The 11347-nt window shown below is 58.5% G+C and overlaps 1 protein-coding gene and 1 long non-coding RNA gene across 3 annotated transcripts; one reads left to right on the top strand and one right to left on the bottom strand.

Annotated features, from left to right (window-relative positions):
* The first annotated feature begins 126 nt into the window (after positions 1 to 126).
* LRRC47 (leucine rich repeat containing 47) lies at positions 127 to 11347 on the top strand. Its single transcript, XM_070385106.1, has 7 exons — positions 127 to 840; positions 6688 to 7140; positions 7838 to 7954; positions 8509 to 8624; positions 8923 to 9025; positions 9264 to 9353; positions 9496 to 11347. The coding sequence occupies exons 1-7, from the start codon at positions 142 to 144 to the stop codon at positions 9742 to 9744; spliced, it is 1827 nt and encodes a 608-aa protein (XP_070241207.1). The 5' UTR covers positions 127 to 141; the 3' UTR covers positions 9745 to 11347.
* Positions 3641 to 6410, bottom strand: LOC138991261 (uncharacterized). Of its 2 annotated transcripts, none has more exons than XR_011467257.1 (3): positions 6054 to 6410; positions 4468 to 4923; positions 3641 to 3979 (listed from the first exon to the last, which is right to left on the bottom strand). It is a non-coding gene; the product is annotated as an uncharacterized lncRNA (long non-coding RNA). The 2 variants fall into 2 exon arrangements; XR_011467258.1 differs by lacking the exon at positions 3641 to 3979 and adding an exon at positions 5119 to 5275 and having other exon boundaries at positions 4794 to 4923.

The raw sequence follows: 11347 nt of genomic DNA, 5'->3' as shown, positions 1-11347 counted from the left end.
GGCTCGACCAGCTGCCCGTGCTTCAAGGTCCCACGCCCACAGCGAGAACTGGGTCCAAGGCGCTGAAGGTCCCAACGCCCCTACTCTACCCAGCTCCTTTAAGACGCTCGCGGCGGCGCTCTAGCGCCCGCGCCGCTCTCGATGGCGCTTTCCGGCCCAGACAGGAAGCTGCGCCGCATGCCCCGGAAGCGCACCGGCAGGGGCTGCGGGAGCGGCGGCGCGATGGCGGCGGCGGCTGCGGTGTCGGAGGCCTGGCCCGAGCTGGACCTGGCGGAGCGGGAGCGGCGGCGGGAGCTGCTGCTGACGGGGCCCGGACTGGAGGAACGGGTGCGCGCGGCGGGCGGGCGGCTGCCTCCGCGGCTCTTCACCCTACCGCTGCTGCATTACCTGGAGGTGAGCGGCTGCGGGAGTCTGCGCGAGCCAGGCCCAGGCCTGGCGCAAGGCCTCCCGCAGCTGCACAGCCTCGTGCTGCGGCGCAACGCGCTGGGGCCCGGCCTGAGTCCAGAGCTTGGCCCGCTGCCCGCGCTGCGTGTGCTCGACCTGTCGGGCAACGCGCTGGAGGCGCTGCCCCCGGGCCAGGGCCTAGGCCCCGCCGAGCCGCCGGGCCTCCCGCAGCTGCAGAGCCTCAACCTTAGCGGCAACAGGCTGCGCGAGCTGCCGGCCGACTTGGCGCGGTGCGCGCCGCGCCTGCAGACCCTCAACCTCACCGGCAACCGCCTGGACGCCTTCCCTGCCGCGCTTTTCCTCCCCGGCGCGCTGCCGCTGCTCAGCGAACTGGCGGCGGCTGACAACTGCCTCCGGGAGCTCAGCCCTGACATCGCCCACCTGGCGTCGCTCAAGGTGAGCGGGGCGGGCCCTCTGGTAGCCGCGGTGGGCGATCTCCCGGTGTTGAGTCGTTTCTCCTCGGCCGGGAAGGGCCACCGCAGCGTCGGCACCGCTGGGAAGCCGGTCCACCCCCAGGTCCCTTCCCATTCGCCTGACCTCCATCCTCTGGTGGTCTCGCGGCTCGCATCACATTCTGCTGACAACTGGGCTTTAACGCTTAACACTTTGATTGTGTTTCTTGATTGCGAACTGGGTGGGCTTCCCGCTCAGGTCGGAAGCAGGTCAGCAGCAGGGACTCATTGCTAAATGTTTGTATCTCCAAATATTTGCGAAAGGACAGTGAGCTCTGTACGCGGGACCTCCCAGACAGGGCAGGAAGCTGTGAAATGACTGGAATTTGCATAAGGCCCCTCGTGTGATCTCACAGGATAGTTTACTGGACCCCAGCAGCGACTTTTCAAGGCAAGGATGGTTATTCCTGTCTTACAGGAGGCGGGAAGGATTGCCCAGAGTACACAGCGAATAGCTTTCAGCATTCTCTAGACTGTTCTGTGTAGGGGCTGCTTGCTTGTTTTATTTATCTGGGGACCCCGGGTCAAACAATGCTGGGCTCATAACTAAGGCCTAGTAAATCTATTGAGGAAGAGACAGAAGGGCAGAGGTTTCGGGCACCACGGCCTAAGTCCAGTCTAGAGGCTCTTGTCCTTAAAGAGGCAGGCCTCTGTTTCTTTCACTTTTTTTCCATCCCTTTTGTGCAGACTTTTTTAAACAATCAAATGTGTATGCAACTGACCTTTTTGCATCGGGAGTTGCTCTTGAGATGTTGCCAACTCATTTTACAAATGTCTATGTGTCAGGATTAAAAAGCAGAGACATTGCTTGCCGACAAAGGTTGGTATAGTCAAATCTGTGGTTTTCCCAGTAGTCATGTAGGGATGTGAGAGTTAGATCATAAAGAAGGCCAAAGAACTGATGCTTTCAAATTGTGGTGCTGGAAACGACTCTTGAGAGTCCCTTGGACACCAAGGAGATCAAACCAGTTAATCCTAAAGGAAATCAACCCTGACTGTTCACTGGAAGGACTGATGCTGAAGCTGAAGCTCCAGTACTTTGGCCACCTGATGTGAAGAGTCATACTCATTGGAAAAGATCCTGATTGGGGGCAGAATTGAGAGCAGGAGAAGGGGGTGACAGAGGATGAGATAGTTGGATGGCATCACCAACTCGATGGACATGAGATCGTGGAGGACAGAGGAGCCTGACGTGCTTCGGTCCATGGCATTGCAAAGAACAACATCATTGTGTCAGGATAGAAGTGTGTGTGTGTGTGGTCGCAAGAACAGAGTGACACGCACTTGCTGGTGTTTCCAGGAAGCCGCTCCGGAGGCTCCTGGAACGACTCCCAGAAACTGGTTCCCAGGGCTGTAGCTTCCCTAAGAGGCTGGTGTGACACGTGGTGTAAGCCCTTTCTGTTGCGTCACCCGTCTCCTACTCTTGATTTTACAGAAGGTGAAAGTTTGGGTTTGTTTTGTTTAATGTTCTACGTAGCTCTGCATACCTGCCCCGTAAAGTCGTCTTTGTTGTGCCCAGAATGCCCTCACTCAGGTCAGAGAGAATGTCTCACTGCTCAGCCCCCAGTTTCCTGGCCCACCTTGTTCCCATTTTAGATTGCCATCCATCTCTGTTACATGAAGAGGCCGTTTTTTGGAGAGCATCACGTCAGAGCTGCTGGGAATCTGCTTGGACTTCAATGTCCTTTGGGAGCCTTTTCTAAAGTGATGCCTCCCTGGGGGAACGGCTGCTTGAACTGGGTGAAGCAGAGTCCCTCCACCTGCTGGAGCTGCAAGGACACCAGTTTTCTCTGTCCTTCCTGCACTGTGGGGGGACAGCTGAGCTCAGAACTGGAAAATGTGGGTTCAGTTCAGCGTCTTGTAGCAGCGCCCTGGGCTCCTGCCCATCCCCTCCCCTGTGAGAACTGTGAAGGTGACAGTGGTGTCGTGAAGACAGCACGGTGACAGTGCTGGTGCGTGTCCTCTGTGGCTGTATAGCCGGGCCAAGGTTGCGGCTTAACACAACAACAGCAGTTTTCTTTGATCCCCGTCATCCACTCTGGGCCAGCCCAGCTGGACCAGCGCCTCCGCTGTTCATGGCTCGTGTGGCCGCAGTCAGCTGCTGTGGGCTCAGGCTGGGCTCAGCTGACATGGCTGACTCCTCTCTCTGTGTCATCTCGGGACGTCTCCCGCCCCAGCCAGATGGTCTGCCCTCACATGGTACCTCAGGGCTCCGGAGCCAGGCCTTCTCGGGAAGCAGACATGGACCCCACAGCCCACTGAGTCCACTGCATCCTGCTGGTTCTGTAAGGAGAGCTCAGTCGAGAGTCACGGGAGACGCAGCACATGGATGTGGGCACCTGGAGGGGCCGCCAGAGTGACAGCACACAGCCCCTGCTTGTCCCACTCAACCCCCAGTCCACAGAGGGCCCCTGTGAGTGCCTTGGTGTCCACTCATCTGAGAGTCGTGAAGGCTGGACCCTCGTCTCCACTGCAGCCACGGGGGCAAGGAGGCTGCACAGAGCTGTCCTCCCCGTCCCGGCCCACGCTGCCTGGAGAGCCCAGCTTCCTCCTTGGCCCAGCCTCAGGGCCCCCAGCCAGGCTTCTCGCCACCAGATTCCATTACCCATGGACTCAGCCGCTGGACTGTGACGAGCCAGAGATGGGCCCCCACTAACAGCTCTCTGCCCTGTCAGTGACTGCTCTCCACACCCGTGGCACTCCCATTGGGGACCACTGGAGGGATGGGCAGGACGGACATGCCCCCAGCTGTCCTGGGACAGCACGTTTGTCAGCTGAAGGAGCACAGTGTCCGGGGTTTGTCCCAGTCCTGCCAGTGCCAGGCCCAGTGTCACTCACATACAGGACTCCTCCCAGAATCAGCTTCCACAAAGAAGTATCTTTCCATCTTCTTATTTTATCAGTTGCTGCTGGAGATGGTGGGTCCTGGTCCCCTCAGCTGGAGCAGAGGGGTTCTTCCACACCCCCAGGGATATGTGTCTGTGGTCTCAGCAAGGAAGTTAGGGTCCTTCCCCTGCAGTGTGGCCCAGCAGTGGTCAAGTTGTAATCTAGGGTGGAGACTGGCCGTGGCCAGCCAGTGTCACCTACAGGAGGGAGGGAATGGGTGGGTGTCCTGGGAAGGTGCCCTGAAGGAGGTGCCTCCAACTGCACTTAATTCTCCCCTTGGTGATGCTGCATTTCTTATCTCCCACCCTCTTGTGCAATTGAACTCCCTGTGTGGATGTTACGTCCGGGTTTCTCCCATCTCCTGGAGACCCAACACTGCCCCCCCATCTTCGACCCCCTCCCCCACCCAGCGCTCCTGGTCCACTTGGGAAACCTGTGGACTCCACATCAAATCTGCGGTTTAGGTGGGGCTGGGCGTGGCACATGGTGCTGCTGGGGTCAGTTTTTGCTTGTTAGTGGTCTCCCTGTTTCTGCTGGACATGGCCCCCAGAGACCCAGCAGCTGCCCAGCCCCCTACTCTGCCCAGGGCCTCAGGGCAGGTCCTGAGCTGCCACCACTTGCTGCTCAGAAATAGCCAGTGTTAGTGATTGTTGCCCTGTATGACCCCGCCCCGATACTACTGCACCTGCCCTGTGGAGACCACTTCACCAGGCTGCTGGCCTGGCACGGCTCTGTTAGAGCTGGGGATCCCTCCTGCCCCGATTCCTTGCTGGCGCCTCCCCTGCTGCTGTCTCAGGGTCTTCTAACCACGGAGGCAGACGCACTCCATCGTTGGCGGCTGTGCCTTCACGCCACAGAGGTGCCAGTGGAGTCCAGGCTGTTCGGCCAAAGCCCGTCTGGATGGTACAGGAGACCCCAGGGCTGGATGTGCAGACCAGACTGTGACACAGCAGCCCTTTGTTCCTGCTCACAGCCTCCCTGCGGGCACGGGACCCAGCTCATCTGGCCCCAGCCTGGCTGGGTGTGCACATGCAGACATCAGTCTAGGTGTCTCTGGCCAGTCCTCCAGAGCAGGCGTCTTCTGATACAGGACACGTGGGCTCAGCACTGCGCAACTGCAGGACAGGGGCACCACCATGTCCTATTGGGTGGGGGGGCAAGGTGTCACAGGGTGGCCTGGAAGGGCCACGTTTCAGCCCATCTGCCCACCCGTCCAGTCTTGCCCACATGGAGGGACAGGCCAAGAGAGGCAGCACTGACTGCTGAGTTAACCTGCAGCCTGGTGACCACTGAGTATTCAGTCCCTGGTGACACTTGGAGACTGCATTGGGCTCACCTTTTCTTTCTGTTTCCAGGTTGAATGCAGGATCAGAGCCTGCTTGGCAGTGCTCCCTTCTCCCCAGGCCTCTGGTCCTGCCAGGCGGAGGCTCTTCTGTCGCACTCCCACCTGCCATGCCCCTCCACACTGCTGTCCCAGCCTCGCTGCAGCCTGACTGCCGAGCCAGAGGGCCCCAGACAGAAGTGATAAAGAAGGGTCCCTTTGTAACTTGGGGTTGCCTTCTGTGTAACCACAGTAGACAGCATCCTCAGAGCCCCTGCCCACCTTCCCAGCTGGTGACAACCCTGCCACTGGCTGTGGGTCTTTCGGGACCATTGTGTCCCGGTCAGGACCAGGACTCCTCGCAGGCCATGCTGGTGTGAGTGCTGCTTCCTGAGTGTCCAGAGGAGCCTGCCCACTGGGTTGTCACTGGGGCTCTGCAGTGGTCTCACCCAAGCACTCCCTGATCCTCAGTCCTCAGCCCCTACCACCCATCACTGTCTTACTTTTCAAAGACCAAACCCTTGTGCTTGCTCCAACTAAACCAGGCCAGCAGGCTTCTCCCCAGGCCACCCTGTCAAGTGCCTAAGCCCAGGTCAGGTGTAAGCAAAGCTGTGCAAGGTCTCGCCAGAGCTCCCCACAAGAAGCCATTTACTTGCAGGGCTGGATGGCCCCTGGGACAGTGGTGTGGCCAGTATCCTAGGAGGGGCTGTCCTCTTTACCACCAGCTGAGTTGTTCCCCACCTCCCCCACCCCCACCCCCAGGGCACAGGACCCTGCCCTCCACCCACCACCTCTTACCCCAGGGGGTCAGCGGCACTCAGGACTGCTTCCCTCATCTTCCTGTCCCTTCTTACGGGCCTCCTGATGCACAGACAGCAGTGGCCCCCCGCTCCCTCCTCCCACATCACAGCAAAGGGCCCAGAGCCCTCCCAGCATTGATGCAAACTCACCATCACACATGCAGGGTACAGGAGGATCCCCTGTGTGCTGGAAACGCTGCATCTCAGCGTGGAGTGCGACGCTGTTACTCGTGCTCTGTTCTTTCTCTTCTGCTCATTTACTTACAAACATCTTGGGGCTTCCCTGATGGGCTGTGGTTAAGAATCTGCCTTGCAGTGCAGGGGATGTGGGTTTGATCTTTGGTCTGGAAATTAAGATCACACATGCCATGGGGCAACTAAGGCCACCAAATAAGTACTGAAAACGATAAAAACACTATCACTATCTTGTGGGAAATGTGTTTTTCATGTGAAGTCCTTGCTTGTTCTTCACCGAACATTCCCCTCCCTCCTTGCCATCTTTTTTTCCTCAACCCAACCGTCGACCTGAAATTGTGCTGTAGTTGGCAACCATGAGCACACAGTGGTCATGCAGAATTTTAGAGAGGTGACTGGCAGGCCATCCACACCTCCCCTCAGTGGACAGTCCATGTGTCCATACTGGGCACCGGGGCGGGGGCAAGCATGGCGTGTGTTGTGTTGCTGATACAGGGCAGACGGTCAATGAGGGTGGGCCTTGGGGGCCTCTCATGGCCCAGCAACAGACCAGAGCTGGGGATCTGATGTGTCCCGGGCTCCCTCGCAGACACTGGACCTGTCCAACAACCAGCTGAGCGAGATCCCGGCGGAGCTGGCTGACTGCCCAAAGCTCAAGGACATCAACTTCCGAGGGAACAGGCTGCGAGACAAACGTCTGGAGAAGATGGTCAGCGGCTGTCAGACCAGGTCCATCCTGGAGTACCTGCGTGCTGGGGGCCGCGGCCGGTGCCGGGGCAAGGCCGAGGGCCCCGACAAGGAGGAGGGCCGGCGGAAGAGGCGGGAGCGGAAGAAGAGGGAGAGCGGCGAGGGCGCGGACGCGGTAGTGGACGAGGCCAGTCGGCTGCTGCTCCGGGTCCTGCACGTGTCAGAGAACCCCTCCCTGCTGACCGTTCGGGCAAGCCCCGAGGTCAGGGATGTGCGGCCGTTCTTCGTGGGCGCTGTCGTGCGGGGCATGGATCTGCGGCCTGGGAACGCGCTGAAGCGGTTCCTGTCCTGCCAGGTGAGTGCCCACAGCTGTGTGCGTGGGGCGGGGAGGATGGGCCGTGGGCCTGGCGACCTTGGGCGTCACTCCTGCAAAGCGCCTGGGTTTCCTCCCCTGACCTGGCCTGGGTAGGTGGGGAGGGGCCTCCGTCCTGAGTCTCTGAAATGTCACTAGTACATTTGTGTAGTAAGTGACGCACTTGGTCTCACATGAGATAGTATTAGGACTGTCGGCTCTCGCCAGCACATTCTTGGGTGAGTTGTTGAGTTTCTGTGAAGCTTTACTTAGACAAGAGGAATTTGTTGTCTTTATGTGACATCTGCCCAGGTTTTAAAATAAACAGCACATCCTTGCCCATGGGAAACCCCAAGCATGGTTGCGTGGCTGAGGCCACCTGTAAAAGGCCACGCGTTCAGGGAGGGAGCTGAGCCAGGACCTGAGATCTGGGCTGGTTTTTCTTGTGAAGTCACACTTGTGCTTATTCACTCAAACTTAGCTCGGGATGGATCTTTGGAAGTGTTGAGCATCGTGTAGTAAGAGTTGGGGAAAGAGAAAATCCTGCTAATAAGCAGATAACAGTTCTCTAAGGAAGGCTCCACAAGAGAAACAGGTGGCTGGGGAGGCAGAGAAAGGAGGCAGCAGGTGGGGCTGCTCTGGAGGCCAGGGTGATGGGCCTCACACGCTTAGCACCGCCGCCCTGGATCCCCTGCTGCAGACGAAGCTGCACGAGGACCTCTGTGAGAAGAGGACGGTGGCCACCATCGCAACCCACGACCTCGGAGCTGTCCGGGGGCCCCTGCTCTATGCTGCCCGCCCCCCACAGGACTTCAAGGTGAGGCTCACAGCCCAGTGTGCAGTCCCAGTGTTCCGTCTGTAGCTTTAGAAAAGTATACATGTGGACGATTGTCAGAGCATCCTGGTTAGAATGTGACCATGCTGTGCTGCAAGAGGATAAGGCAGGCTGTGTCGACAGTTACCTTCAAAAGTAAACATCAAAGGAGGTGTAATTTGAAAGTGATTCCTTCAGCTGCTCATTAACTTAACCAAAAACTGCTATTTACATCCCAGTTGCAAACCCCCTGATCTGGGGCTGACTGCAGTGTGCGTTGTCCTGTCAAGGTCCTGCTCCTAGTCTCTGCTGCTACACAAGGCACTGCGGGCCCGGCAGAGGAGGGTTCCCCGGGGATGGGTGCCAGCCCCGTCTCCTCCCACGGCCACCTCAGAGCACAAGCGTGGGGACGCAGTTGTGCTTAAGGGGTTTCAGGTTCAGCCCCTGGGGTGACCTCTGAAGGCACATGTCCGCACATGACGTGGCTCTCCTCAGCCAGCTGGCCCTCTCACTGGGACCCACAGCACCAGGCCAGTGTGAAGTTCTCCCCCTTGTAGATCATCCCCCTGGGGCGCCGAGAGGTCAAGGCCAAGGACCTGGTGCGACAGCTGCAGCTGGAGGCTGAGGAGCACAGGAAGCAGAAGAAGCGGCAGAACGTGTCGGGCCTGCACAGGTTGGCAAGGGGACTCTAACTCCTCCCGGGGATTCAGTCTCCTCGAGGCGCTCACACTGTTAGCACTGCATCTCCTGGCTTCAGAGAATCAGTGCCTGGCAGGCGTGTTGTCTGGGGAAGGGTGGCCATTGGCACATCCACTAAGTGCCTGGGACAGAGGCCAAGGCAGGGGGCAGCTGGGCCCACCGGCTGGGATTGGGCCCCTTGGAGGCCCAGGGAACGTGCCCTTGCCCTGACAGAGAGCCCCCCTCCAGCCCGCGTTTACTGCCGAGCCTGAGACTGTGTGTGCTCCCACCAGGTACCTGCACTTGCTGGACGGGAAGGAGCACTACCCCTGCCTCGTGGATGCGGACGGCGACGTGATCTCCTTCCCACCAATCACGAACAGCGAGAAGACCAAGGTGGGGGCTGCTGTCAGCATCTGAGTGTTTCTGAGGCCATGTCGTGTGTGTCGTTCACCTACGTCGCTGCTGGCGTCCTTGGCCGCCCACGACTCACCGTGTGCGCTGCGCCCCTCGGAGGGGCCACGTCAGGGTCCACGTGCCACAAGGGGTTTTCTGCAGAGGAGACATCAGAGCTGATGGCATCTGCTTGTGATAACTTGGTTCTTTCTTAAAATCTTCCCATTTTCTTTTTAAGATTAAGAAAACCACAAGTGATCTGTTTCTGGAAGTGACGAGCGCCGCGAGCCTGCAGATTTGCAAAGATATCATGGATGCACTCATCCTGGTGAGCCAGCCCTGCCCCACCCTGCGCATGCCACCCACCAAGGCACTGACCCCGCAGGACTGATGGCCCATCCACAGCCCTTTACCATGACTTCCCTGGGTTGGCTTTTTCTCTCGATTAAGAAGATATTTTTCATTTGCAGAAAATGGCAGAAATCAACAAGTACACTCTGGAAAACAGAGAGGAAAGTTCCCTCTCGGACCCCGAGTCTGACGCCGTCTGCGGACACGGCTTGGACCCCAAGGCGACTCCAGGTGCCGAAGTGACAGGGAGCACCCCGCTGGTGGTGGAGCAGGTCCGGGTGGTGGACGAGGAGGGGCATCTGAAGGTGGTGTACCCATCCAAGATGGACTTGGACTTCGCCGCTGCCCATGTAACCGTGCTGCGCTGATGGCCAGGCTGCCACCCGAGGCTCCTGGGTTGTGCCATCCACTGCGCCAACTCATCGGGGCTTCCGTGAGGTGGTATTAAACAATTCTTCACCTCGGTGTTTTTAGGATATATGCACCCTCTGTTCAGTTCTCCATCCGGCCTGCCACGGGGGGAGGCCACAGTGTCCACCTTCACAGCCGAAGTGACTGCCAGCGCTCTTTATGAAGTCACTCAAATGTTGGAATGAACTGCTCACAGGGTTCTGCAATCACATAGACACATAGCTTATCACTGTATTCAGGGGGGAAAGGACACCATGATTGGTGTGAATATTCAGCTCTAGGTTGAGAAGCTGAACCGTGTGTGTGTTACTGAGCTGCGCAGTTATTTTTCTACGATTCAGGGTCTTTTTTAAGTCCTCTGGCGCCAGCACTACAGCTGGAGACGAGGGGCGACGTCAGGGTCTCCAGGTGCCATAAACCATCATCTTTTTATAAAAAAAATTTTTTTAATGTGACCTTAGAATTGGTCAAATCATTTTTCTTACTAGTGCTGCTGGATGCTTTGGGGGTGAGCTGCAGAGCCTGCCGGTGGGTGACAGCCGGGCCCTCCCACTGCACTGGCCAGACCTGGGGCGGGGTGGGGGTCACCCTTTTGTAAACCAGTACCACCAGGTGTCATGCCTGAGATTGGAGGACAGTGTGCAGGTTTCCCACCACAAAACAAGCCTCCCGGCATGGACAGGGCGGTCGGCCACGCTCAGCTTGAACCAGGACGAGCTGATGGTGCCTGGGGGACACGTGAGGAGTCTGACACCTGGAACCATGGGGCATGTGCCCTGAGAGGCTCAGCAGCTTCCGGCCTTCTAGGTGATGCCAATCCAGGCCGGCAGTTCTCAGATTTCACTGCTCCAGGAGCAGCCAGGACAAGACAGTGGGACCCGCCAGCTTCCCCATCGGGGAGTGACACCGTGACTTCTCTGCTGTTTGACCTGCGAAGGACAGTTAGTGTGTTTTATCAGAAGGACAGTTTGGGGGAGGCATTAGCGAGAGCCCCACCAGACCCAGTGTGCAGCCGTCAGCAGCAGAGGCCCACACCCCGCGCACATGGCCTGCTGCACAGCCACGTGGGTTTCCCAGGGCCCGGCCAGCCCACCTGGAACGATGTGGCACCTTGACACCCGGCCCAGCTCTGCAGTCACGACCAGCATGCCTGCCGGTCGTCGGCCCTGGGGCGGCCACACTTAGCCAGGCAAAAGAGGGCGCCTGTGACGGTGTTCCCCAAACCTACCGGACGTCTGCCTCGTGCCTCCACGTTGTCACTCTGGGACCCTCTGGCTGTCAAGGCCGCTGATGCCGTGGCTGGGATGGGCGCGGACATCACAGCAAAGCTCTGCAGGGAGCTCTAGGCCAGGGCCAGCCAAGCTGCTCCCTTGGCTCCCGGCTGGCTTCAGCGGCCACATGTCACCAGATCCGGGGCCTCCCTGATGGTGGGGAGGCTGCCAGCCCTCTGCTCTTTTCTGGGGCAGCTTGATTGCGTGTGAAGTTTGGAAACATATTTAATGTACAGCAGGAAAACTGATGTTTTTGTCCAGCCCTCTAATAAAAAACGTTCGATAAGAA

The sequence above is a fragment of the Bos mutus genome, chromosome 16, assembly GCF_027580195.1.
Source record: "Bos mutus isolate GX-2022 chromosome 16, NWIPB_WYAK_1.1, whole genome shotgun sequence".
Classification (NCBI taxonomy): Eukaryota; Metazoa; Chordata; class Mammalia; order Artiodactyla; family Bovidae; genus Bos; species Bos mutus.
This window is presented reverse-complemented; position numbering and strand designations above follow the sequence as displayed.